Below are 26755 nucleotides of genomic sequence, written 5' to 3'. Positions count from 1 at the left end.
GAAGTGAAAGACAAAGGAGAAAGGGAAAGATACACCCAACTAAATAAGTTCCAGAGAATACCAAGGAGAGAGAAGAAAGCCTTCTTAAGTGACCAATGCAAAGAAATAGAGAAAAACAATAGGCTGGGAAAGGCTAGAGATCTCTCAAGAAAACTGGAGATATCAAGGGAACATTTCATGCAAAGATGGGCACAATAAAGGACACAGATGGCAAGGACCTAAAAGAAGCAGCAGAGATTTTTAAAAAATGGCAAGAATTCACTGAAGAGTTGTACAAATGCCTTAATGATCCAGATAACCACAGTGGTGTGGTCACTCACCTAGAGCCAGACATCCTAGAGGTGAAGTCAAGTAGGTCTTAGGAAGCATCACTACAAAGTTAGTGGTGGTGATGGAATTCCAGCTGAGCTATTTCAAATCCTAAAAGATGATGCTGTTAAAGTGCTGGGCTCAATATGCCAGCAAACCTGGAAAACTCAGCAATGGCTACAGGACTGGAAAAGGTCAGTTTTCATTCCAATCCCAAAAAAGGGCAATGCCAAAGAATGTTGAAACTATCATACAATTGTGTTCATTTCACATGCTAGCAAGATAATGCTCAAAATCCTTCAAACTAGGTTCAACAGTATGTGAGCCAAGAACTTCCAGATGTACAATCTGGATTTAGGAAAGGCAGGGGAATCAGAGATCAAGTTGCCAACATCTGTTGAATCATAGAAAATGCAAGGAAATTTCAGAAAAATATGTACTTTTGCTTCACTGACTATGCTAAAGCCTTTGTGTGGATCACAACAAACTGTGGAAATTTTTACAGAGATGGGAATATCAGACCACCTACCTGCCTCCTGAGAAATCTGTATGCAGGTCAAGAAGCAACAGTTAGAACTGGACATAAAACAATGAACTGGTTCAAAACTGGGAAAAGAGTATGTCAAGACTATATATTGTCACCCTGTTTATTTTACTTCTATGCAGAGTACATTATGTGAAATGCTGGGCTGGATAAATCACAAGCTGGAGTCAAGATTGCCAGGAGAAATGTCAATAACCTCAGATATGCAGATGGTCCCATCGTAATGGCAGAGAGCAAAGAGGAACTAAAGAGCCTCTTGATGAAGGTGAAAGAGGAGAGTGGAAAAGCTGGCTTAAAACTCAACGTTCAAAAAACAAAGATCATAACATCCGGTCCCATCATTTCATGGCAAATAGATGGGCAAAGAAATGAAAACAATGGCAGATTTTATTTTCTCGGGCTCCAAAATCACTGCAGATGGTGACTGCAGCCATGAAATTAAAAGACACTTGCTCCTTGGTAGAAAAGCTATGACAAACCCAGACAGCATATTAAAAGCAGAAATATCACTTTGCAGACAAAGGTCCATATAATCAAACCTATGGTTTTTCCAGTAGTCATGTACAGATGTGAGAGTTAAGAAGGCTGAGTGCTAAAGAACTGATGCTTTCAAATTGTGGTGCTGGAGAAGACTCTTGAGAGTTCCTTGGATTGCGATGAGATAAAACCAGTCAATCCTAAAGGAAATCAACCCTGAATATTCATTGGGAAGGACTGATGCTGAAGCTGAAGCTCCAATACCTTGGCCACCTGATGTGAAGAGTCAATTCATTGGAAAAGCCCCTGATTCTGAGAAAGACTGAGGGCAGGAGAGGAAGGGGGCATCAGCGATGAGATGGTTGGATGGCATCACTGAACACTGGACATGAGTTTGAGCAAACTCCAGGAGACAGTAAAGGACAGGGAAGTCTGCATGCTGCAGTCCATGGAATCGCAAAGGGCCAGACACCACTTAGCAACTAAACAACAAAAGGAATGAAATGCCAGGGCTTCAGGAAAGAGAAGTAGATGAAAATAAATCATTGAAGGGTCCACAGGGAACCTCTAGCATAAAGCTGAGATCCCTGTGCCAGGCAGGAACTCGAGTACAAAAGTGAAAGTCCTTGCATGGGGGCCAGCTCTCCCCAGCACCATGAGTCACTCTGGTAGTCAGCACATTCAAAACAGACACAAGTGGAAAATATGTGGCAAGTGACATCAAGCCATAGGCCTGCCACGTGAGGCCAAGGCCTCACACTGGGTGAGACCTTCCTGCTGTCCACATCTGAAGGGTCAACAGCCTGAGCTTCTTCCTCATTCCCCAGCCATCTGTCCACCCTTCTGAGGTCCCAGCAAACAGAGAAGGACCCAAAGCTTACCCTTCAATATCTGAAACATCTTTGGTCTCAAAATGGCCTGTGGCAAGAAGTTCAGGGCTGAGCTTCCCCCCAAAAAGCAGCTCCTCCTTGGCCATCTTCACCAGGATAAGCCTCACCAGTTCCCCCATGTACATTCCACTGATCATCTTTTCAAATCTGCAGAGAGAGATACAGCAAAAAAACATAAGTCTCTGCTGCCAGTAAACCTGACCCGTCCTTGCAGAAGCAGCAGGCACGCATGGCGCCTATGCAGAACAAAGGCAAACGTGTGCGGCACTGACCAGGAGTGAGATGTGTAGAGAAATGACAGCTGGGCACAAACGGGGTTGGAGGCACTGGGAGCTTAGGCTGCCTCTGCAGGCAGGTGGGCCTCGAACTATGGAGAAGGAGGGTCCTTTAGCAGCCAAACCAAACACCCAGGGAGTGTGGGACACTCCCCCAAAGCTTGAATTTGAGGTGTAGTGGGTTATGTGGTAGGGTAGCAATTTTTAATAAACTTTTTCTCTAGCAAGGAAATGCTCTTTTAAAATGAATTCTTATGCAAAACCTCAGTATTTATCTCAAGCAGGAAAAAAAAAAAAAAAAAAACACAGGTCACTCTAATTAAACTTGGGAGCACAGGGCTAGCAACTCGTCACCTCAAACTTCCTTCCCCTTGCAGGCCATCTGTGGTTTCCTGAGAAAACAGAACAACGTGGGATGGAAGGGGGATTGGGCAAGAATAGGGACAGATGAGAAGGAGCTCTAAGTGTTGCACGGTTTGGGGAATCTGGAAGTGAGACATGTTGGCAGTTTCTGAGCAGGAAGGCGACAAGATAGCCGAGAGGGAAGTTGGGTAATTTATTTTTTCAACACTAGGTGACAGTGTTTTCTTATAAAGTCTTCCTGGCTTAGATATACGACAGGCGAAACCGCCCTTGCAATTCTTTTTAGCCAAAAAAAAAAAAGGCCCTTTCCTGGTATCTTAGAAAGGATCTAGGTCCCACACAGGGCCTTCAGAGAAGGCCCAGAGCAGGGTGTGAAGAAATTCCAAAGTCACCTGGTGCACACTACAAGAGAAGAAGCCGGGCCCTCAGGAAGTGACTTGCCCAAGACCCAAACACAGGTATGGCAGAACTAGAGCTAAGTGGAGAGCTGGCAAAGCTGCTTGAGCAGGAGGTATGTTTAAAATGTTTAAGTGCCGCACAGGCACGCTGCCTAAGAGGCAGCCCAGGTTCGGCAGTAAGGAACTCACATGTCTACTTCCGTACCTTCTCCAAAACAGCTGGTTCTGTGAGAGATAAGGGAGGGTGCCAGTGGGGCTCTGAAGTGTGAGTGGTAAAAGTTTTTATCTCAGGTTTTAAAAACACTTTGTTTCAGTTGGTGTTTGGAACGCATTTATTTAGAAATATAACGAGTGAGAAAAAAGTTCGTATTCAAGCCCAGCAATAATTTCAGGGATAGTTGATCCATTGGCAAAATGTCCTCCCAGCCTTTTTTGTTTTTGTTTGTTTGTTGAGCAGTTTTTTCAGTCCATGAATTTCTCACCAGCCGTGGTAGACACAGCCAGTATTCTATGAATGGACTCTCTTTTCAACATGTGAGAGAAGCTTGTGACTTAAATAAGCTGTGCTTTGAGGAAGCAAGGACACCCCCCCATAGAGCAAAAGACTCTCTTATAAAGCTGGTTTATAAGGTTGGATTTTATTTCTTTCTAGCAGGGATAAGTACTAGATTTCCTACAATAGTCACAGCACCAATAAGACCATAGAGGGCCTAGGAATTCCCTGGCGGTACAGTTGTTGGGACTCTGAGCTTTCTGGGCTGAGGGCCCTGGTTCAGTCCCTGGCCAGGGAACTAAGATCCCGCAAGGCTCAAAAAAAAAGGCCAGAGAGGACTTGATTGCTCAAAATGTTTTGTAATTGCCTTTAGAGCTTGCGGCAATCCCTGTTTCAAGATCTTTAATAAGGACATTAGGCAAATGTTTGTGAGATTGAAATAACGTTTTATAAGAGCCAGAAGTAACCAAAAACTCAGTCTGACCAGATTGGAGAATATAACATCCAGGGACCAAAAAAAAAGTTAGAGCCCCTCCTCCAGTCCACCCAAGGACCGAGGTTGGACCACAGGTCCAGAGAAGGAGGCCAAAGGGGCTCCTTAACCAACTTTTCTATAGGCCTTGAGCCTGCCTACAGCTATAGCAAGAGGCCCTGGGACTCTTGCAACTCAGCCTAGTTCATAATAGGCAGCAATTAGGAGCCAACTCTCAGCCTCATGCCCTGGGCAGTGACAGAGGTGGGAGCTATGAAATGAGCTTTCAGATCCCTTATCTTTGCTATCTCATCATGGCTTTTCTTATGTGGTGCACAAATTGTTTCTATGGACAACATACAGCCTGAAGGCAGAGTGAAAGAGCAGGGCAGCACACTTAGAATACGATCTTCTAAAATGACCACTCTTGAGGGTCAAATTATTAGCCATACTCTGGTTTGTCCACTTGCTCTATCTTTTGTAGACAGCTCTCAGCAACTGATAGTCACAATATATGTAACAAGCACATTTCCATAAGCAGTGGGTGCCTTGGTAACTTTAGGGGCTATATATAAAGCTGTAAAGTAAAAATAAGAACCACCCCCTAGCCCTGGCCAGCCCCCACCTCAGCTCCTGAGCCCAGCCCTTGAGCCCACTGCACACAGGGGGCCACTCACAGTTGCTTCCCGGGGTTCAGAGAGCCCATGTCGATCTCCTGATCAAACTCCGTACGGATGTCATCAAGCGCGCCGTCATCCCCAAAGGCCCCCCACTCCATATTGATACACATCCGGCCCTCGTCGCCCTCCACCGTGTCGATGTGGCGCATCTCTTCCATGTAGCAAGCATTGCTGCCTGTGCCTGGACAAAACAAGAGAATGCTCAGCACCCACTCACACTGTCCTCCCCCAGCCCCCAGCCCCCATCTCCCTCTTAAAACTCTGTCCTCAGACCGCTCAGTGTGACTGGGATTCCTCCCTGGAGGCTCCTGGGGCATCTCGACATGGTCCAACCCACTACCACCCACAACTCCTCAAGTCCTGGCTCAGCCCTCAAAAGTGACCATACCATTATCTTCTAACAGGAAGTACAAAGGAAGATCCAGGCCATGGACTCCTCCTCTCTTTGCAGCCCACACCCGCACTCCATTGGCCAGCACTGTTCACACACCCACAATGCTCACACGCAGTGTTCACGTACCCACAATGAGACCAATCTCACAGTTCTGGTCATCATAGCCACAGGTCATCATGGTCCCAACGGTATCATTCACTACAGCCACAATATCAATATCAAAGTCCTGCAGGGATAAAAGGGGAACCCTAACTTTCACTGTCACAGAAAGACTACAGATGTGAAGACGAAGAGTAATAAGACACACAGCTCAAGAGCAGGGCTAGAGCTGGAAGTTGGGTCCAGATCCAGTCTAACGACAGCATCTCACTGCCCACCCCACTGGTCTTCATCACAGAGGACTTCCCTTACAGCAGGCCTGCAGTGTAGTTCACAGCCGTTACTACGATAAGAAGAGCGTGTCTTGTTATCATTGTCTTCTTCTCATTCTCTTTCTTCTTTTCTTTCTCTATCTCTCCCTCCCTCCCAGTAGGTCTTGCCCTTCTGTGACTAGACCTTTATCGTGTCCTTTCTCTGCCCCATTCCACCCTGATACCAACATAAATCCCAAACTTCTCATTTGAAAATGAGGGTTTTTCTTTCACCAAGGCTATGATTAGTTGTCCATCATGCTAATCTAAAGACCCCAAAGGCATCTGATCATATATAAGGTCACTGGTGTGCTAATTGTCTCTCAATATATAGGCGTGTCATTATGCAGCACACCTTAAACTTATACTTTATTGGGAGCTAACTCTTAATAAAATTGGGAGAAAAAAACGAAGATTTTTGGGTGACATAACAGAGAAGAAGAAAAGAAAACCTCTCCTTAAGACCCACAGAAAATTCTCATGCCAATTTAAGGACCCGACAAGGCAAGACTTCAGAGTGGACTCAAAAGAATGCAAAGGGCCTCCAGACCCCAAGCCCCTGCATCTCCCTCTGCTGCCCCTACTCACCCCTCTCCTCTGGATGGCCTTCCGGATCAGAGTAACCACATCTTTCCCTTCCACACCACTGGACTTGAACCCCTTGGTCCACGAGACCAGGAAACTCTGGAAAAGGACCAAGAAATATTGATTTCCCACAAAACTCAGTCTGTACTCCTCATCATTAGGAGACCTCTGCCATGGGGCTAAACTAAACTAAAGTCCTGACTGAATTTATACAGGTCTTCCTTATTAGCCTGTGAAGGAGAAACTATGTTAGAGACCAAGTAAGGAGGTTAAATGAATGATTTACTGTCCCCAAGAAGCAGGCTGTAGAACTGCCAAAATAAGATTCTTGTATCCTAACATTGTAAACTTTCAAGGATGTTTATCATGACACTTTAGAACAAAGGAGTCCCTGACTAATTTCTCACTCCTGTTTCCCTAAGAGGGATATGGATAATGTGCAATGTATGTCGGCCTGCTTTTAGTCATCTGAGGGGACAGTGATTAAGACTCCCCACTTATCCAATACCTCTTTACCATCCCTCTCACATACACCTACACACACTCTCCTAGAAGGACAGATTTCCCAATACTCAAACATTGTCCATGCAATCCATCAGAGCAAGCTCCATCACCATAGTAGCAAGTGGCTCAGAGTTCTTTCCAGTCCCCCCAGTCCAAAGAATGAAGCAACAAAAATGTCTGAAGGATTCATCTTACCTCGTCTAGTTTTGTTTGAAGGCAGGGGAATGAGAAGGTAAAACCCAAAGGGAGCTTCTTATCTTTGATTTGTAGCTTATCCATGAAGTTGGCCAGGCATTCAGCAATGTGATCAAACAGCTAAGGGCACACAACACAGGAAGATGAGCAGGGAGGCAGAAAGGCATAGAGATGAAGAGCATGGACTTTGGGCTCAGAAAGGAACTAGGCTGGCTGAGTACATGCAAGATATGTATCCCTTCTGAAGTTTTAGTTTGTTCATCTATAAAATAGGGGTGATAACTGGACCTGCTCACAAGTTACCAAAAGGATTAAATAAGTCAACACATATAAGGACTTAACACTAGTTAGTGATTATTAAATTCTGTCTTCCACTTAGACCATTTATCAAAACCACAATGGGGTTATCAAAATAACCACATTAGGCAGGGAAAAATCGCAGCCAAAGCTAATCAGAAAGTCATCGCAAGCCCTAGGAACAGAGTACCCTTTAGTGGCTCTGTCAGAATCTCCCTTGACAAGGAGGCACAGCTGATTATCTTACCAGAAAGGGCAACCCATCTGACTGCCAACAAGTATTTTAGCAATCCGGTCTCTTGTGACTGGGGGAGGGGATGAGAGATTCTCTGTTGGCATTCTATAAATGAACTTAACAAAAGTAACTTTTAGATCTTTCCTCCATTCTAAAAACCAGTCTTCTGGGGGCAATTCCAAGAAGTTACCTTTGTTTTCTAACTTCAATATGAGAACCTAAGTGAGTTCACAAAGAGCACTGAAAAAGAAACAGGGTTTGTGGATGCGCAGCTTCACTCACAATATAACTATTGTAAGCAGGATCTGAAGCTCCCAAGAAAACTTGTAAGCCTAAGAAATCATCCACTTTCCATTTGTCCCAAAGCCCATAGCCCCTTGGCTTCCTTTTTCCCCATTCAAAATCCTCAAAGAGAAATTGGTGACCCCTTCGACACAGAGGCTGAGGCTAGGAATGTTTTGGTGCAAAAAGTAAGCAAAGGTCCAAAAGACTGAGCAGATTCAAAGAGCCAGGTTGACCAGATGGCAAAATCTAAAAGCCAAGAGAGGTGAAAGGAGATGTTTCTTTTCTTTTCTGGGCAGAAGTAAGGAAGATTCCACTAGTCCAGGGACTCCCAAAGTGTAGTCCACAGCATCATCATCATGTCCAAACTTAAACCTCCTGAATCAGAAGGTGGTGGTAGAGCCTTCAAAGTAATCCTGAAGCAGTGGTTTGAGAACCACTGCACTAAACCACCAAAAGTATTTGCATTTACAAAGGGACTGAGAGGCTTGGGGTGACAGGGTAGGATAAGAGGTGCACTGGCCCCCCAGATGTCTGGGGTATGCTCAGTCAGTGGGAAGAATCTAGGAAGACAAGGCCAGCCCCTTCTAGAAGGGACTGGCTCTAACTGAACTTCCCAGTGGATCCTGTCTCTGTCTGGTCATGTGTAAAACTAACCTCAGGTAATGCTGAAACACTCAATTTCCAAGCCAAAACTTTCTCAAGAGTACATGCTGGGTAATGACAGGGCTCTCTCACTAAGAGGATCCCCAGTGCCTAAATGCCAACTCCTTTGAGCAGAGATCAAGGATTTTAATGTGGAAAGAGGGTTTCTGGATAGATATTCAGCAACTTCTGTTCTGTTGGCAAGTTGATCAGTGACACAATTTACAATAGGGTTAAACAAATTCCCAGAACCTTCTTCCTGGTACTCTAATCAAAATTATCTTTAGTACAATAGTGTGATCCAAAAAAAGGAAGTTACAGAAGCTGTGCAAAGAGATAAGGCCAATCATCAGAGATAGGGGGAGGGTTTGAAGAAAGAGAAATGGTTTCCCCTCTCCCAGCCCTGATCATTGCTCTGTCCAATTGCACTACCAACAGGGGTAGGCAGGAAAAAAAAACAGAGAGAGAGGCAGTGAAGAGGCATTAGATAATGTGTTACCCAATACAGTAGCCACTAGCCATCTGTAGCTATTTCAATTAATTAGAATTTTTAAAAAGTCACTTCCTCAATCACACTAGTCATATGCAAGGCCTCAATACTGCAAGTAGCTAGTGGCTGCCTCACAGTACAGGGCAGATACTGAACAGTTCTACCACTCTGAAAGTTCTATGGGACAGTGTTGGGTTAGAAGAACCTGCAGCTCTTTAAAAGAGGGGAGGAGGAGACCATCTGCTTCCTTTAAAGGAAGACTATCTCCTTTTCTGTTAGCTGATGATCTAAGGATAAGATACTGGGAGAAAGAGCTAACACTTTCCTACCATAAAAAGGCTCAAAGGGCATTATTTTATGAAGGGAAAAAGGCTTCCTTTCCATTACTGATCTGAGACTCTGCTCACTCCCCTTCTCACAGGAAACACTAAAAAATCTAAACTGGCTGCTATTACCATTTGTAATTCACTGTTCCCAAGTGGAAGTTCATGGGCCACGAGACAGACTTTGTCTGGGACTCATACTACCTGGGTTCACAGATCTTCAAAAACCTTTGCAAGTTTTGAGTATGGTGATTTGGTCATGGTTTTAACTAAATTTTATTTGTTTTCCTATAATTAAAGGTTGATAGATAATATTTTAAAAAGAAAGAAAGAAAAAGGAAAAGATAGGGGAAAAAGCATCAATAATTCTACCACTAAAATAGCCACTATGACTCTCCTTCCAATCTTTTTACCAAGTGTTTTCTGCAGTTTTTTTTTTTATATAAATTTGTTTATTTTAATTGGAGGCTAATTACTTTACAATATTGTAGTGGTTTTGCCATACATTGACATGAATCTGCCACAGGTGTACACGTGTTCCCCATCCTGAACTCCCCTCCCACCTCCCTCCCCATCCCATCCCTCTGGGTCATCCCAGTTTTCTGCAGTTTTTACGATGATAGCATTCTTTCCCTTCCTTGGGATGAAATGAGCACCTGTATTTTCTAGTTTTCTTTGTTTCATTTTTATATAGCATTTTTTTAATCTACTGGAAGCCTTTGTATTGCAATCGAGTCATAATTTCTTTCAGATGGCTTTCATAGATTTGTTGGACTAACACATTTTGTTTCTGTATTTTGGAGCCAGGTGACAACCTCAGTGGAGCTCAGATCTTACAGTCCCAGAGACTGTAGCCCAGCCCCAGCATTAAAACAAGGAAAGCAGGTTTTTCCTCAGGGCCGTCTCCAAGGACACACAAAGGGTCTAAAACTCTCTCCCCTACATGTCCTGCTCATGGTCCGAAATTCCCTTCCCAGGAGGTGGTCTGCTGTGGCGGGAAGAACAGTGCATTAGAAGGGAGAAGTTCCTACCTCTTCTAAGCTCTAAGGCTCAAGAGGTGACCATGCAAGATGTGCTCCTTACTTAGATATCACCTCCTCCATTCACACTTTTATTGAGTACATATTAGGTATAATAAACACAGCAGGAATAGCCAGCACTCAAGAGTGATCCCTATAGCTGTGCAAGTATCCAGGAATGTTTTAGGTGATTCCTCTCCATGAACTGAGAGCAGCTAGAGTAGGAGCAGAAAGAGCATCCTGAGGAAGCTTGTGCAGAGCAGGTGAAAGGGTCACCATTGTCCTTGGATACCGAAGAACAGAGAACAATGGCTGGGCCTGTGGCCATCACCCACCCACCCACCAGATACTTCTGCTGTCATGGCAATGAGCACCCTCTGTAGGAAGGCTCTCCTGGGGGAACTGTTGAGGGGGAGAGCCCCCAAGAGTCAGCACTAGCCCCTCTGGGGAGTGCTTTCTACTTTGGAAGCAGGGGCAGGTAGTAGGGACCCTAGACCACCATACTGCCTAATTCCAGGAAGCACCATTCCCACAGACCACATCACGGGGCCTGAAAAGCGGATGGAGCCTCCTAGGGCCGGACAAACACAGGCTCTGGTTGTTTGGATCTGGCTTTGCGCCTTGCCTCTGGCCCCTCCCTCCTCTGTAATCTAAGGCCAAGTCACTCAATCCTTCAAAGCCCAGTTCCACATCTAAAAGTGGACAGAATAGAAGCACCCAGCCTTAGGGCTAGTGTGAGGACGAAAGGAGGAAATCCACACAAACGTGTGTTACTTCTGGTGGGCCGATGTGTGTGTCTTGGTGGCCCCGCTGGATCTGAAGAACTGAAAGGGTAGACCAGGACTTTTTTTTTTTTTTTTTTTTTTAATTCACCTTAAGAGTTTTTTTTTTTTTTTTTTTCATTTTTAAAAAAATCACATGCTCCCCATCCTGAACCCTCCTCCCCTCCCAACCTCCCCATACCAACACCAGCCCCAAGCATCCAGCATCGTGCACTGAACCTGGACTGGCATCTCGTTTCATACATGACATTTCACATGTTTCAATGACATTCTCCCAAATCTTCCCACCGTCTCCCACAGAGTCCATAAGACTGTTCTATACATCAGTGTCTCTTTTGCTGTCTCGTACACAGGGTTATCGTTACCATCTTTCTAAATTCCATATACATGCGTTAGTATACTGTATTATGTTTTTCCTTCTGGCTTACTTCACTCTGTATAATAGTCTCAGTTTCATCCACCTCATTAGAACTGATTCAAATGTATTCTTTTTAATGGCTGAGTAATACTCCATTGTGTATATGTACCACTGCTTTCTTATCCATTCATCTGCTGATGGACATCTAGGTTGCTTCCATGTCCTGGCTATTATAAACAGTGCTGCGATGAACATTGGGGTACACGTGTCTCTTTCCCTTCTGGTTTCCTCAGTGTGTATGCCCAGCAGTGGGATTGCTGGATCATAAGGCAGTTCTATTTCCAGTTTTTTAAGGAATCTCCACACTGTTCTCCATAGTGGCTGTACTAATTTGCATTCCCACCAACAGTGTAAGAGGGTTCCCTTTTCTCCACACCCTCTCCAGCATTTATTATTTGTAGACTTTTGGATCGCAGCCATTCTGACTGGTGTGAAATGGTACCTCATAGTGGTTTTGATTTGCATTTCTCTGATAAAGAGTGATGTTGAACATCTTTTCAAGTGTTTGTTAGCCATCTGTATCAGACCAGGACTTTGATTCCCAGCAAGGATCCGTGAGCCGGTACACAGTAGGTGCTCAACACACGTTCGGACACTATCATGATGGCAAGCCCATCCTTGCTTGTTCTCTTCTAGCTATCACTGAGACGACTCTTACTTGGATTTCACATTTCTTCTCCATCCACTCTTTCTGTCGTATGTGCCGAGTACAGAACGTGACTTGGGGTCACAGAGATGTGGGGATGACTTAGTATGATTTGGGGCCAGTGTGGAAGTACACAGAGCCCACTGCAGCGCCAGGTAGAAGAGACACCCCAAAGCTGGATTTTTTTCAACAGGCTCCTATCCCTGTGTGTAAAACCTCTTCTGTTTTAGAACGTCAAAAAGAGGGAGAGCAAATAACCAAAAAGGTTAAGAAGCAGGTTCCATTCCGTGTTTTGCTATGCTAACAACAGTGAGTCAGAACAATCACTGTGACAGGTGGCAGTGTCAAGCCACAATTATGTCTTCTCCTGACTTGCTATTCAATGACACCACTAATCATAGGTATCCAGGTGTACTGGTCCAGCCTCCTGACATCAGATTCCTCAATCACCAGTGCATGCAAGCAAAGCTCAGATGAGACAGAAAGTCAAAATCCCTCCCACTAAAGCATATCCAGACCCTGGGGTCTCATACATATGCTCTCTGGCCACATGCACCTCTCCTGATGGAGGCCCCCACCTAGCTTCCAGGCGTTGAGGGGCATCACCCGGCAAAGAGGGGAGTCAAGGTCTCCTCCCTCCAAGACCACAGAGAAGGAGCATCATCTGCTCCTGTAGGGCCCAGAGCCCCAGTGGCCATCATACCTGGGTGCCACTGCCTCGCATGATATCCTCGGGGATGGCATAGATCTGGCTCTCCATCTCAACCTTCTGGAGTCCATTGTCTGTTACTCTTACCCAAAGCACACGGAAGTTGGTCCCTCCAAGGTCCAGAGCCAGGAACTCTCCATGTTCTGCAGAGAGAAGGGCCACTATTAGTTCAGGAGACAAAGTGTAACTGTTTCACAGAGACCAAAACATAAAACCCAAGAATCCTGCCATAAACACTGGACAGGTCATCTCTGGGTGATGAGATGTGGGTGAAAAAAGTGGGTCTTAGTTTTTTCTACACACTTTTATGTATTGCCTCATTCTTTTTCTTAATGCTAAGCACTTGTATATTACTTTTAGGATACACATGAAGAATCAGTTTCCTATCCAATGATGGGGTGCCCACCCCCCTCACAAAAGCTGACTATTTCCCAAGGGCTTTCACCCAAGTCCCCATTGAGCTCACAGGGCCCATCAAGCCCTGCATCAAGAGACCAGGCCTCGGTTTTGTTCTTCATGCCCCAAGGACACCCAATACACTGCTACAAGCTCGTGGCCCCCCTGGGCCTTTGGCCAAATTGTGATCTCTGAACAAAATGTAGTCTTTAAGTTTGTACACAGTGACGGCAAAATGCCTCGGCAGGAATGAGAGTCACACAAGGGAGTGGAATGGAATCCAGCTAACTGTAAATTAAGAGGCCTCGTAAATAAGTCTAGCAGGTGCCCCCTGCCAGGCTTACTCAAGTGTGAGAGAATGCTGACCTAAGAGTATATGAGACAAGAGTCCGGCCACTCCGATAAGCCACAGGGCGCGGGCGAGAGGGGAGAGAGGGAGACTCCACAGACACAAGTGGGTCAAGAGCTCCAGGTGCCACGGGAAGGCACAGTCCCTCCAGGAAATAAGCAGAGCCGAACAGGAAACATCTAGATTCCAGATAATAGGGGCTGCAGGGACACACACCATTGTGCGGTGCAGAATGGAAGTGCTGAAGAGGCGTGGAGGCCCAAGCCGGGGCTGGGGCTCAGGGGGCAGGCCAGGACTGGGACAAGGTGGACTTGTCCCCTGAGCAGTCTCCTCAACCAGGCCTGCTCCACCAGTCTTCCAGTGCCCCGCCACACGCCTTCTGAAAGGATACATGATTATTTCGGGGGGTGGGAGGGGGATTCACTTATTGGCATGTTTGTCAATACTCAGCCCTTCTCCTGATGGGAGACTTGCCACTGAAGTAAGGGAGAACGGATCAAGGGATCTGGGATGCACTCTGACTAAGAGAAACAAGGGGTTATTCTGACCCACACGCTCTCAGCAGCAAGGAGTGTTTGGTCCTGAGAAAGGCCAACCTCTGCCCAGGTCCTTGAGGGCACTCACCAACACAGTCCCTATCATCCAGAGGGGCAGCCTGAAGTGGACATCATGCCCCTGAGATTACATGGGCCTTACCTCCACACAATCCTGGTTTGCTGGTAACAATACATAAGAGAGACTGGCTCTGGCTCCCACATTACCCACACCAGAACTCCAGCCAATCTGGGGACATGGCAGATTCCTGAGCCTCTGAGCTTCAGCTGCCTCATCTCCAGAGCAGGAGCCTCCTACCTGATGTGGCTAAGGTAAGGGGAAAACCAAGTAAGATGCCTCAAGTACCCAGCACAATACCAAGAACTCAGAACACACTCAATAAGGACTAGAAACCTTCCATCCAGGCTCTTGGCAAACACAGCCTGACACTCACACTTGAGTCCCCCAGGCCCAGCGTCAGGGCTGCTTCTCAGACTGAAAAAAAGTAAAAGAAACATCCTGAGGCAAGACTGAAGAAATCTGTCTAAGAAAAGCCACCAGGATCTTTGCCAGAGACTTCAGCACTCCTCCTCAGGAAGTACTAATTTTCTGTCCCTTCCATTGCATCTAGCGGTCCCCCAGCCCTTTAGCCACCATTGCTAGATAGCTAGGGCAACCTCAACCCCATCTAGAGAGACTGCTCCCCTTGTGGCCATGGGTGACTTTTCCAGGCATACCAGTTCTGAGCCTCCCCTGGCAGTGGGACATCAGCCAGTTTGTAGGGAAAACTATGTGAGGCTCTCATGGGGGATGAAAAGGAAAATCAAAGATGAATCGCCTGCCTCAGCATTCTGCAGCCCAGGATGAGTGAATCTGCTGAATCGGCGACCGCGGGGGATTGAGGCAGCCGAGGCTGCCCCTGGTTGGTCACGATTCAAGGCTAGCCCAGCTGGATTCACTGGAGGGGATAGCTCCATCAAGAATGGTGGTTTTGCAGTATTTGCTGATGGACTGTAGGGAAATCACAAATAATAAAGTACTGCTGATAAATCCATTCCCAAGAAGGAATGTCATTCTTTTCAGACTCCGCCAGTTCAGACATTCCTCTTCATCTCTGCTGCCTGATGCCCCTCCACAAACACTCATAATCACAACTAACACAGCCAAAGACTTTAGTCCTTCCAGAGTCCAATATCTCTGAGACAGGCCCAGCATCATGACGCCTGGAGCTAAATTGTAAGGTGACCCCTTGAGACACTGAATGGACCCCTTCCCTAGTGCCCACCTCCCCACCATGCATGAGCTGCTCACACAGAGCAGCAGCAGGCTCCGTTTTGAATTCCAGCTCAGCTGCTTCAGTACCTGTATGGACGGTCTGAGCGTGTCACCTCGCCTGCAGAACAGGGCTCATAATGCTGACTTTCCCAGGGCTCATGAGCTTACACAAAATACAGAACACATTGTAACTGAGTATACAGGTCCACGGTAAGCCGTCAGTCGGCAGTTACTGCTGTCGCTGTCATGGCTTCTTTGATTACGTGGCTCCTCTCTCCTAGTTCTCAGCCCCTCTAAGTCTTGCCTACTCCTATCCTATTCCTGGCCCAAGTCCTACCACCACTGTTTACCTTCCAGGACATCCTAGAAGTCCAGAGCAGAGGCTATGTCATTTGGTATGAAAGGGGATGGTATCTGTGGGTCTGGGACAGTCAGACTGGCTGGGCAGGAGCAAGGCTCTGGGGCAGGAGAATCTACAGGAGAAACCTATAGCTGGTTTCTTAAGTACACAGCCACAGGGCATAGGGCCCAGTGAGGCCCAGCAAGATTATTCTGCTGAATGATTATATTTGGTGTATGAGGCAATAGATTAAGAAAACATCTCATATTTCATTTGCTCATTGACGGTTCATTTGTTAAACAAAATATTTAAGAAGATCCTAAGATCAGAGGTAAGATGTATTTTATTGTTAAGCAAGTTGTTATGTCTAGAAAACAATTTTAACATCTGATTTTTCAAAATGTTCAAACAGTACAAAAGTGGGAAAAAGTGAAAAGCAGATATCTCTTTTCTTCTCCACATCCCCAAAGCAACCATTATTAATGTTTCCTGAGTGTCCTTGTGTGTGCTCAGTCATTTCAGTCATGTCTGACTCTTTGAGACTCTATGGACTGGAGCCCACCGGGCTCCTCTGTCCGTGGGATTTTCCAGGCAAGAACACTGGAGTGGGTTGCCAAGCCCTCCTCCAGGGGATCTTCCCAAGGATTGAACCCGCATCTCTTATGACTCCTGCATTGCAGGTGGATTCTTTACCCACTGGGTCACCTGGGACGCCCTGAGTGTCCTTAGATATATTCATACTATAAAAACAGGGAAGGCCAGGGACTTCCCTGGTGGTCCAGGAGCTAAGACTTCATGCTCCCAGGGCAGGGGGCCCAGGGTCCATCCTTGGTCAGGGAACTAGGTCCCACTTGTTGCAGCTAAAGATCCCACAGGCCACAACTGAAAGACCCCATGTGCCACAGGTAAGAATCGGCACAGCCAAATAAATAAATACTAAAAATAACAACAACAACAAAAAACCAAACAGGGTTTCCCTGATGGCTCAGTGGGAAAGAATCTGACCACCAATGCAGCAGACACAGGTTTGATCCCTGGTCCGGGAAGATCCCACATGCCACGGAGCAACCAAGGGCCTGAGCCACAACCACAGAGCCTGTGCTCTCAAGCCTGGGAGCCACAACTACCGAGCCCACATGTTGCAATCGCTGAAGCCTGTGCGCCCTAGAGCCGGGGCTCCGCAACAAGAGAAGCCCCCACACCCCAGCTAGAGAGTAGCCCCCGCTCGCCACAACGAGTGAAAAGCTCTCACAGCAATAAGACCCAGCACAGGCAAAAAGAAAGAAAGGAAATTATTAAAAAAAAAAAAAAAAAACACAGAAGACTGTTAGCTGACACATTCTGTGAAAAGGATTTGAATTGCTGGTTCTAAGGATTTATATCTTTAACTACCAAGTGTGTTAGTCACTCAGTCGTGTCCCACTCTTTGTGACCCCATGGACAGTAGCCCATCAGGCTCTTCTGTCCGTGGGATTTCCCAGGCAAGAATAATAGCATGGGTAGCCATTTCCTTCTCCAGAGGATCTTCCCAACCCAGGGATCGAACCTGGGTCTCCTGAATTGCAGGCAGATTCTTTACCATCTGAGCCACCAGGAAAACCAAAGATATCACCGAATTATCTTCCTAAAAATTCTTTCCAGATAAACCAACAAATGGGTTTCACTGTTACCAGTGTGTCTATGTCACGTACAATTAATCACTTCTTTCCTTTGTGTAGGTTAGACATTTTGAATTACCAACTGGCAGTGTAAATTCTTTTTTCTATGAATTTTCTACTCACATGTCTTGCCTTTTAAACATATATCCTTTATTAATAACTTAAAAGAGCTCTTTGTATATTAAAAAGGATAGTTTCATTGGTTGTATATCTGCAATTTTTTTTCCAGTTGGATATTTGCATTCACTCTCCTTTATAAATCTCTCTCTCCAGTTACTTCTAAATGGTGTCACCACCACTACAAAAAATCAAAGAAGCAAGGTTTTACTATAGGTTTATTTGAAAGATCAAATTCATCTTATACTTTCTTATGTGACTTTTTTGAAAAACTGAAGCCCAGAACCTTGCCTTCACCTCTGGTCTCCAGGACACAGCTCAGACTTCCCTACTTGCATCTGAATTATTGTGGTAATAAAACAATGAAAAGACAGAGGCAGGTGTGGAGGAGATTCAGTTAATTTAAGGCCCAATATGTAGATATTTTTAATAGAAGAGAAATTTGTTAAATGATGTTTACAAACATAATCTCATTAATCATCTGCTGCTGCTGCTAAGTCGCTTCAGTCATGTTCGACTCTGTGTGACCCCATGGACGGCAGCCCACCAGGCTTCCCCGGCCCTGGGATTCTCTAGGCAAGAACACCGGAGTGGGTTGCCATTTCCTTCTCCAATGCATGAAAGAAAAGTGAAAGTGAAGTCGCTCAGTCGTGTCCAACTCTTAGCGACCCCATGGACTGCAGCCCATCAGGTTCCTCGGTCTATGGGATTTTCCAGGCAAGAGTACTGGAGTGGGGTGCCATTGCCTTCTCTGCATTAATCATCAATGACCCCCATTTCCAGATAAGAAAGCCAAGGCTCAAGTCAAGAAAAACTAAAACCAAAATTTAAATTCAGGTCTAGTTTTCCAGCAAAGTTTTCTATTGTAGTGAGCAAGGAGGCTGCTCATGAGAAAATTATAAATTCTCAAATAAGGAATTATTAATTTCTGGGGCTCCCCTGGCGGTCCAGTAGTTAGGGCTCTGAGTTTTTGCTGCTGAGGGCCTGGGTTCAGTCCCTGGTTGGAGAACTAAGATCCCACCAGCTTTGTGGCACGGCCAAAAAAGCAGGGGGTGGGAAGGTGTGGGAGGGTGGGATTCTTCATTATCAATGCCAAAAGCATAAAACCCAGAGGTTGCCACACGCTCTAAGCTGGCCTGGGTGGCAAAGGAAGTGAGAGTGTGGCTCAGAAGTTGAGTCACTTGGTTAAGATCGTTCAGGGGTAAAGGCATGCTGGATTTGACCCCAAGTTCATCTGACCCCAACACCTACGGTCCCTACGCACCTCACCCATATTTCTCATGGGGCTGCTTCCTTGAAGCTGAGGATTACCTGACGCAGAGTCTAGGATGGAAGCAATAAGCCATAAAGTGTTGAAAAAGAAAGCAAAAACACCCTTATCTCTATCAGTAACTTGCCCCACCCCTCTGGGCCTAATGATTTCAAAACTGAGTGGGAGGTGGCAGACAGACATCCACTGGAGAGGTGACACACCCCTGTCCTCACAGGAACCCAGGACCTACTAAAGCTTTCTGAGGCAGGTATTTCCGCTAGCCGCAAATTGGTGCTGTCTCATACCATTACACCAAACGCCTGTTCCCAACTTACTGGACACTCCCCAAGCCCTCTTCGATGAAGGACCTCCTAATTAAGAACATGCCCCTCCAAAAACAGACAAAAGAAGGGGTAACAACCCTCTATCAGAAGCAAATAACTCACGGTGAAGAGGAACAGGCCAGGCTTCCCTGCTCCTAAGCCCTGGTCCAGTGGTTAAGAGTCTGTCCTGCAACACAGGGAATGCAGGTTCAATCCCTAGTTAGGGAACTAAGATCCCACATGCCATGATGCAACTAAGCCTGCGCACTCCAGAGCCCGAGCACCGCAGCTGGGGAGCCTGCATGCCACAATTACTGAAGCCCAAGGGCTACAACTAGTGAGTCCATGCGCCACAGTGAAAGGTCCTGCATGACGTAATTGAGACCTGATATGGACAAATCAATAAATTAAAAAAAAAAAAGGAACTAGCAATAGAGTATTAGGTCCTGCCACCCTCCATCAAACTGCCCAGTGGTTTAAGATTCAAGGTGTTCCCTCCGGTAGAGTTTGTTTGCTGACTCAGTCCCCATCCTGAACTACCACTGTGCCCACTTTCAGTGAGGGTTGGTCACTCAGTTGTGTCCGACTCTTCGTGACCCCACGGACTGTGGCCCACTAGGCTCTTCTGTCCATTGGATTTCCTAGACAAGAATACTGGACTGGGTTACCATTTCCTTCTGGAGGGGCTCTTCCTGACTCAGGGGTCAAACCCAGGTCTTCTGCATTGCAGATGGATTCTTTACCGTCTGAGCCACCAGGGAAGCCGCACTTTCACTGAGGTTCTTATCAAACACCTAAGATCAGCAAGATAAAGGGATTTCAATTTCTCCTGGGAACTCACCCATCCCAGGGAAAGGCTGAAGAGGACTAAAACGGCATCTGAGTAACTAACAGCCCGAATGTGATACTCACCATATCTTGGCTGATGGGACATCAGTAATGTGTTTGAGCAGGCCATATCTCCTGCACTGTTCAAGTCACCCACTCCCAATGTCCACGTAATTTGTGAGGGGTGAGAGCCAGCTGAATTTCCCAACAGTTTATTTTCAATCACTAGGTACTTGCCACTAACTAAAATAGATCACCACCTGCCCCTCCCATAGGGAGCTCAGAGCAGTTTGCCAACCAGTGCATAAAGGGTGACTTGCAAATAGAACAGGTCTGGTTTTGTTCTGAAGTTTTAACTAGCAGTATACCCTTTTCTCAAAGGCAGCTGTGTTCAAAAGTGGCAATGCCCTGCCTTGTTAAGGCTGAAAACTGGGCCCACCTCCCGACCCTGGGGCTTCCTCTGGTGACTAAATGGACTTCTTCAGAACCACAAGCTCCAGAAGCCTTCTTTAAATAAGTAGCTTCGATGCAGCGTTCCCAGAGCTCTGAGGATCCTGGAAGGTAGCATGGTGCTGTGACGGTCTACTCTAAGAATATATGGCATGGACTCCAATTGAGATGACAACTAAAAATCTCCAGGTCTTGGGTACGTAAGCCAGCAAAACTAACTTTGCCAGACAATCGGTTCAAGGCATGTATATGTATTTCCTACATACCTGGAAACACCACAGTCATCACCACATCTGGTGGTCTCTTTTTAAGTTCCAAGATTTCAGATACTCCATTATAGCACACCAGCAGGATACTGAATGCAAAAATGTACAAATAGAGAAACATAAACCTGCTCCAATTAAAGGGGCCTGGAGCACATAACACTTTTTAAGTGCCCCCCAGAACTCCCAAAACACCATCAGGAAGCACCACTCTGGTACTTTTATCCTCAGGAAATGTTTCTTAAGAAACTCAGAGCTGTTATACTAGTTCCATAGATATGAAACCACTCTTCAAAGGATTAAAATATGATTGCTACAATACTGTGTAGGCATTGAGTGTGTAAAAGTTTTCAGGCAGGCCAACCTGGGTTCAAATCCCATTTTAACATTCAGCCATAATATGAGCCATATAATTGGGCAAATTATTAGAAATCCAACATTGGGGTTTCATCATCTGTTAAAAAGGGATAGTCATAATATCCTATCTAGCCAGGACCTCCCCATCTCTCCCTAGGACACAGGGACAAAGACACACAGACACATATAGTTTTTGGTCAAGGATCAATGCAATGAAGGCGTAAAGGTGTTTGGCATATTGCCTGGCACATGTAAATGTTTAATAAACTCCAGTTATATGATTATATGACGATATGGAGGCTTATCAATACAATCTTCATTTTATATTGTAGGTACCATATAAATCCACTTATTAAGCTGCATGTATGAAAGCTATTGATCTATGTCTTCACTACGCAGCTGTTGCTGCAATGCTGAGTAACCAAGATAAGAGCTCCTTACAGGGTTCCACGCCGGCTTCCGTGTACCCTATCACAGCTAGTCTCTCTTTATCACATCATGTGCTTGCATTATGTGACCCCATATCATTGAGTAATCATTTCATCTGCTCAAGCCTTATGTCCCCAGGATAATTTTCACTCTCCAAAGATGGGACACAAGGTAGTTCAGCACACTGCTGCCCCATAGAGGACCAGACTCAGTGGGGACTCTATTAAATGAACTGAATAGCTAGGCCTAAGTTACTAACACAAGAATGAATGCATTGTGCTAGCAGTGTCGGGGGCAGATAAGTACAAATGCAGCACTAGCGATATGCCTGATGGCCCAGGCACTGAAACACAGCTGGCTGGGTTCAAATCCCAATGCTTCAATCTGCTCACTATGCAACTTAGATTAGTTAAGTCTAGTTTCTTCATCATCATCATCACTCCCTGCTCTGGAGGGAATTAAATCTAGCTAGAGGATGGCTTAGACAGTAAAGAATTGGCCTGCCATGAGTTCGATCCCTGGGTCAGGAAGACCCTGTGGAAAAGGGAATGGCTACGCACTCCAGTATTCTTGAAGCTTCCCTGGTGGCTCAGATGGTAAAGAATCTGCCTGCAATGCGGGAGACCCAGGTTTGATCCCTGGGTTGGGAAGATCCCCTAGAGAAGGACTGTATGGACAGAGGAATCTGGCAGGTTACAATCCATGGGTTTGCAAAGATTCATATACAACTGAGCAACTAACACTTTCACTTTTTCAGAGGGTAGCTGCTAAGCTGCTGCTAAGTCACCTCCGTTGTGTCCGACTCTGCGACCTCATAGACAGAAGCCCACCAGGCCCCTCCGTCCATGGGGTTTTCCAAGCAAGAGCACTGGAGTGGGTTGCCACTGAGATATACTCAAATAAACAATTCACAATTCAGGTAAGTGGGGAAGTATCAAACGATCAAAACAGCAAAACCTTCATCTTACTCCGCCTTGCTGTTGTTCAGTTGCTAAGTCATGTTTGACTCTGCAACTCCATGGATGGCAGCACCCTAGGCCTCCCTGCCCCCTCTATCTCCCAGAGTTTGCCCAAGTTCATGTCCATTGAGTCAGTGATGCTATCCAACCATCTCATCTACTCTGCCTTAAGACATGCTTGTATCTAAACAAACTTGCCAAGACGACGAGGGCAATAAAGACACACTACAAAGACTGCTTGTTTCTAAGTTGGAATGCTAGGGTAAAAAGAACTTGCTAAAACTGTAAATTATTTAACAAATAATTAATTGGAATGCTGGAATATTTGTAGATTTTTAGTTGGGTTCTACTTGAGCTTCTGATTATAATGGTACAAAGCAAATCCATGTTTATGGTCAATTTTAAAAGCTAATAATTCGATTTGCTTTAGAAACTTCTCTTCAGCAACATGAGCCAATGTACACATGAATCTTACAGCCTTGGAGTCAAGACTACCTATGCTTAAAGTCCAATTCTGTCACTAACTGGACTCAGGTGACTTTGGCAATCTCTTTTAGCCTTAGCTGTCTTATTTTTAAATTGGGAATATCTCTCTTGTAGACTTTGCATGGAGCATAAAGTAGATTGTTTACATAAATAGACATCATGGGTGATCATTAAATGATATCAATTATTCTTGCATTTCCTCTCAAGATGAAACTGCTCCTGAAAGGCATGTAGTAGGTCCCAATCGGGCTGTATTTGGGGCTATTACCTCAATCACATGCATAGCCAAGCTTAGGTTAGGGCTGCCTACTGCGAGCTCAAGATGGTGAGATTCCTGGCAGATACAAATAAACACTTTCTCTATTCAACTCTGCACTGCCAAAAGCAAAACAGGTAGTGGTAGTTACAGACAGTAATTATTGGGGCAAGTGGAACTCTCATACAGCATTGGTGGGAGTATAAAATAGCTTAACCACTTTGGAAACCAAAATTCAAACCATTTTGGTCCAGGAGTTTCTTATGAATTAAACACATCCCAAACCCTATGACCCAGAAATTCCACTCTTAATTGTTTACTCCAGAAAAGGAAGAAAATGGAAACATTTCCACATAGAGGCTTGTGCAACAATGTTTATAGTAGCTTTCATCGCCTTAGGGGAAAACTGGAAACAGCCCAGGTGTCCATAGAATTGATGTCATATAGGATCCCAATCACACTAGAGAATCAGCAAGCAAAAAGGAACTACTGATATTCACAACATGGATAAAGCCTGCATTATGATGGGTAAATGAAGCCTTGTGTAGAGTAACTACTGTATGATTGTATATAACGGAAGTTCTAAAACAAGAAAAACTAGTAATACATGTGGATTTAAAACAGGGACTGCTTCTGGGGGTTGGGGACAGGAGCTGCCTGGGAAAGTGCACCAGGGAAGTTCTGGACTGATGGTAATGTTTTCTATCCTGATAGATGTTGTATTAAATAGGTGTATGTATTTGTCAGTTCATCATATGATATTTAAGGTTTGCATCTGGTATGAAATTTTACATCAAAAGATAAAAGAGTAGCATTGACCTCTAGTTAACAATGAGCACGCTGAAATTTTAGGGTTGAAATGAACTGATTGCTACAATGTACTTTGCAATGCCTCAAGAAAAACAAGCTAGACTGAGAGACAAAAGGATAGAGGAATGTGATAAAACAGATTTGGTTAAAATATAAATGTAGACTCTAGGTAGTCTGTATATGGGTGTTCATTATATTGTTCTTTCAACTTCCTAAAACTGTCTTGCTGCTGCTACTGCTGCTGCTAAGTCACTTCAGTCGTGTCCGACTCTGTGCGACCTCATAGACGGCAGCCCACCAGGCTCCCCCCGTCCCTGGGATTCTCCAGGTAAGAACACTGGAGTGGGTTGCCATTTCCTTCTCCAATGCATGAAAGTGAAAAGTGAAAGTGAAGTCACTCAGTCGTGTCCAACTCTTCACGACCCCATGGACTGCAGCCTACCAGGCTCCTCCATCCATGGGATTTGCCAGGCAAGAGTACTGGAGTGGGGTGCCACTGCCCTCTCTGAAAACTGTCTTACAGGAAAAAAAAACAAATCACGAGCATTTTTCATATACATACCGTGCTGACACCAAATTCAGTCACCAAGCAAGATATTTTTGTTATTGTTTATTTGCTAAGTTGTGTCCGACTCCTTTGTGACCTCATGGAGTGCAGCGCGACAGGCTTCTCTGTCCATGGGATTTCCCAGGCAAGAATACTGGACTGTGTTGCCATTTCTTCCATCAGGAGATCTTCCCAACCCAGGAATCAAACCCTCATCTCCTGCATTGGCAGACAGATGCTTTACTACTGAGTCACCAGGGGCAGACTACAATCCACAGGGTTCCAAAAGAGTCAGACACAGCTTAGCAATTAAAACAACAACAAAGAAATCCTTGGATCATTTATAAATATTTCATTTTTATCTGTCCCAACTATGTTTCTTTGTACTGCATGGTCTACACAAACTATGAAGCACAGATATTTTTGAGTCAGCCGCCATGGGACTCTGACTGTTGACATTCCCTTCCTTCTCACAGAGAACTCAAACCATAATTTAGAGGTTCTTTTTTCTTGTGTGTAATGGAGGCCTCCATCATAAATGAATGGCCTGAAACTTCCTGAAGTCTCTCCCACATTCTCTTACCAGGTCTCTGATTACCATTAGATAGCTGAGACCTGACTTAAGAAAGCTGGAACTCAGTCCATGCTCCAAAATGCAGGACCATTTGATGGGGATGAACCCTCACACCTGCTCCCTGAGCAACAAAAATCAGTGCCGGGTGTGCACCTTGCTGTCGTGGCTACATATGACTGGGCTTACAACACACTGAGAAAGTTACGTGACTGACTCCCCCTTCATTCTGAGAGCCAACCCTCCGATGCTTCTTCTTTTTACAAATGAGAAAATGGAGGATTGGGGCATAAATGAACTACTTGAAAGCATACAACTTTCACAGTCTTTTAAACCTAGAATTCTAATCTTTGCCCCTTACCACACACTGCGCTGAAACCACCTCTCACCCCTGGCAAGAAATAGCCAATTTTACAAAGGCCTGACCAGGGCAAAACTGGGTGAGGAGCATTTAAGATGGTGGCTTTCACACTGCAAGCTGAAGAAAAATTATTTAAGTCCTGACTACAGACAGTTCTAAAGTAGAGAAGATAATAGATCTGTGTCACATTTAAGAATACACATTAATTCCTAAAACTCGTTTCAGTTGTCTATCAACATTCCTATGCATGAGTTTCTTGCTGTGAGTATGTAGTCCAGAAGAGTTAGACAGCCACTGACTATGTCCCTCTAGATCACAGCTTTAGATCTGAGGTTTAATTTCCCACATTAGAAAAGTAACACTGGAAAGGGCTGATCAGGGTGCTGAAGAAGGCTAGCCTGGATCAGGCACCACTTGCGCAAGGCCTCTAGCCCTCTGCAGCAGAGAAGCGCAGTCACCACCAGCAGTTACAGTGTCTGGATCGCAGCCTTGACCAGCAAGCAGGTGCTCCAGCCAAGCCTCACCAGCTGCGTGACACGTTCGGAGAAAGGCAGCAGCCCTGAACACAGCTCTCCCTCATTTCTTCTCTCAGCACTTTACAAAGAAGAATCTTCATTGTGGCAAGTTTTATTGACTGAAGAGTTAGCGGTCCTCTCTGCCACCTTCCAGAACTCACAGCCCCCAATTAACAAAACATAAAACTCAAAGCCTTGATGTTGACCACGTTCAGTTATATTCCCTCATGCTCCCCTCCCCAGTTCAATTTTCTTTCCCTCCAGAAGCAACCCTAACATTTATCTGGTGCACATTTTCCAGTTTATACCCTAACAATTTTAGGATGTGTGCATGAGCAACATATAGCATTGCTTGGAGGGATTTTTTTTTTAAATTACATTCAACTACTATGAGGTACATGTCCTGCTTTTTTCATTCATTTTTTTTTTTTTTCAGATGTATCCATATTTATACACTTTTTTTCTGGTAATATGCTGCATAGCATCCCATCACACACAGTCTATAAATGGTTCCCAATACACTGTTATTATAAGCAGCACTGCCCTGAACATTCTTAGACATGTCTCCTTGAGTTCATATGGAAATTTGTTTAAGGTATAGCTGGAAGTAGAATTGCTGAGTTGTCATATACACGTATATGTAGTCACTGCCAACCTCACAGTCCAGGCAAACCCTGCCAATAACTTAATACATGTCCTTGAGACTTTACACACCTGTGTGTGTGTGTGTGTGTGTGTGTGTGTGTGTGTATATATATATATATATATATGATCTTAACATGAATTTAGATAAAACTGTCTCATGGTTTATGCTGGGTTACAGAGGACTGTTTTCTGCATTAAT

At 45.1% G+C, this 26755-nt stretch overlaps 1 protein-coding gene across 1 annotated transcript in view; it reads right to left on the bottom strand.

The window, feature by feature from the left end:
• Window positions 1-26755, bottom strand: part of HK2 (hexokinase 2) — a 70095-nt gene that overhangs the window by 16079 nt on the left and 27261 nt on the right. Inside the window, exons 3-8 of the mRNA XM_005906747.3 lie at window positions 12830-12978; window positions 6990-7109; window positions 6294-6389; window positions 5422-5521; window positions 4899-5082; window positions 2212-2367 (exon numbers count right to left, since the gene is read on the bottom strand). Of these exons, the coding sequence (XP_005906809.1) occupies window positions 2212-2367; window positions 4899-5082; window positions 5422-5521; window positions 6294-6389; window positions 6990-7109; window positions 12830-12978 (805 nt within the window). The remainder of the gene's footprint in view (window positions 1-2211; window positions 2368-4898; window positions 5083-5421; window positions 5522-6293; window positions 6390-6989; window positions 7110-12829; window positions 12979-26755) is intronic.

This window comes from Bos mutus, chromosome 11 (assembly GCF_027580195.1).
Source record: "Bos mutus isolate GX-2022 chromosome 11, NWIPB_WYAK_1.1, whole genome shotgun sequence".
Taxonomy (NCBI): domain Eukaryota; kingdom Metazoa; phylum Chordata; class Mammalia; order Artiodactyla; family Bovidae; genus Bos; species Bos mutus.
Note: the sequence above shows the minus strand (reverse complement) of the source record. Positions and strands in the feature narration are given on the sequence as shown.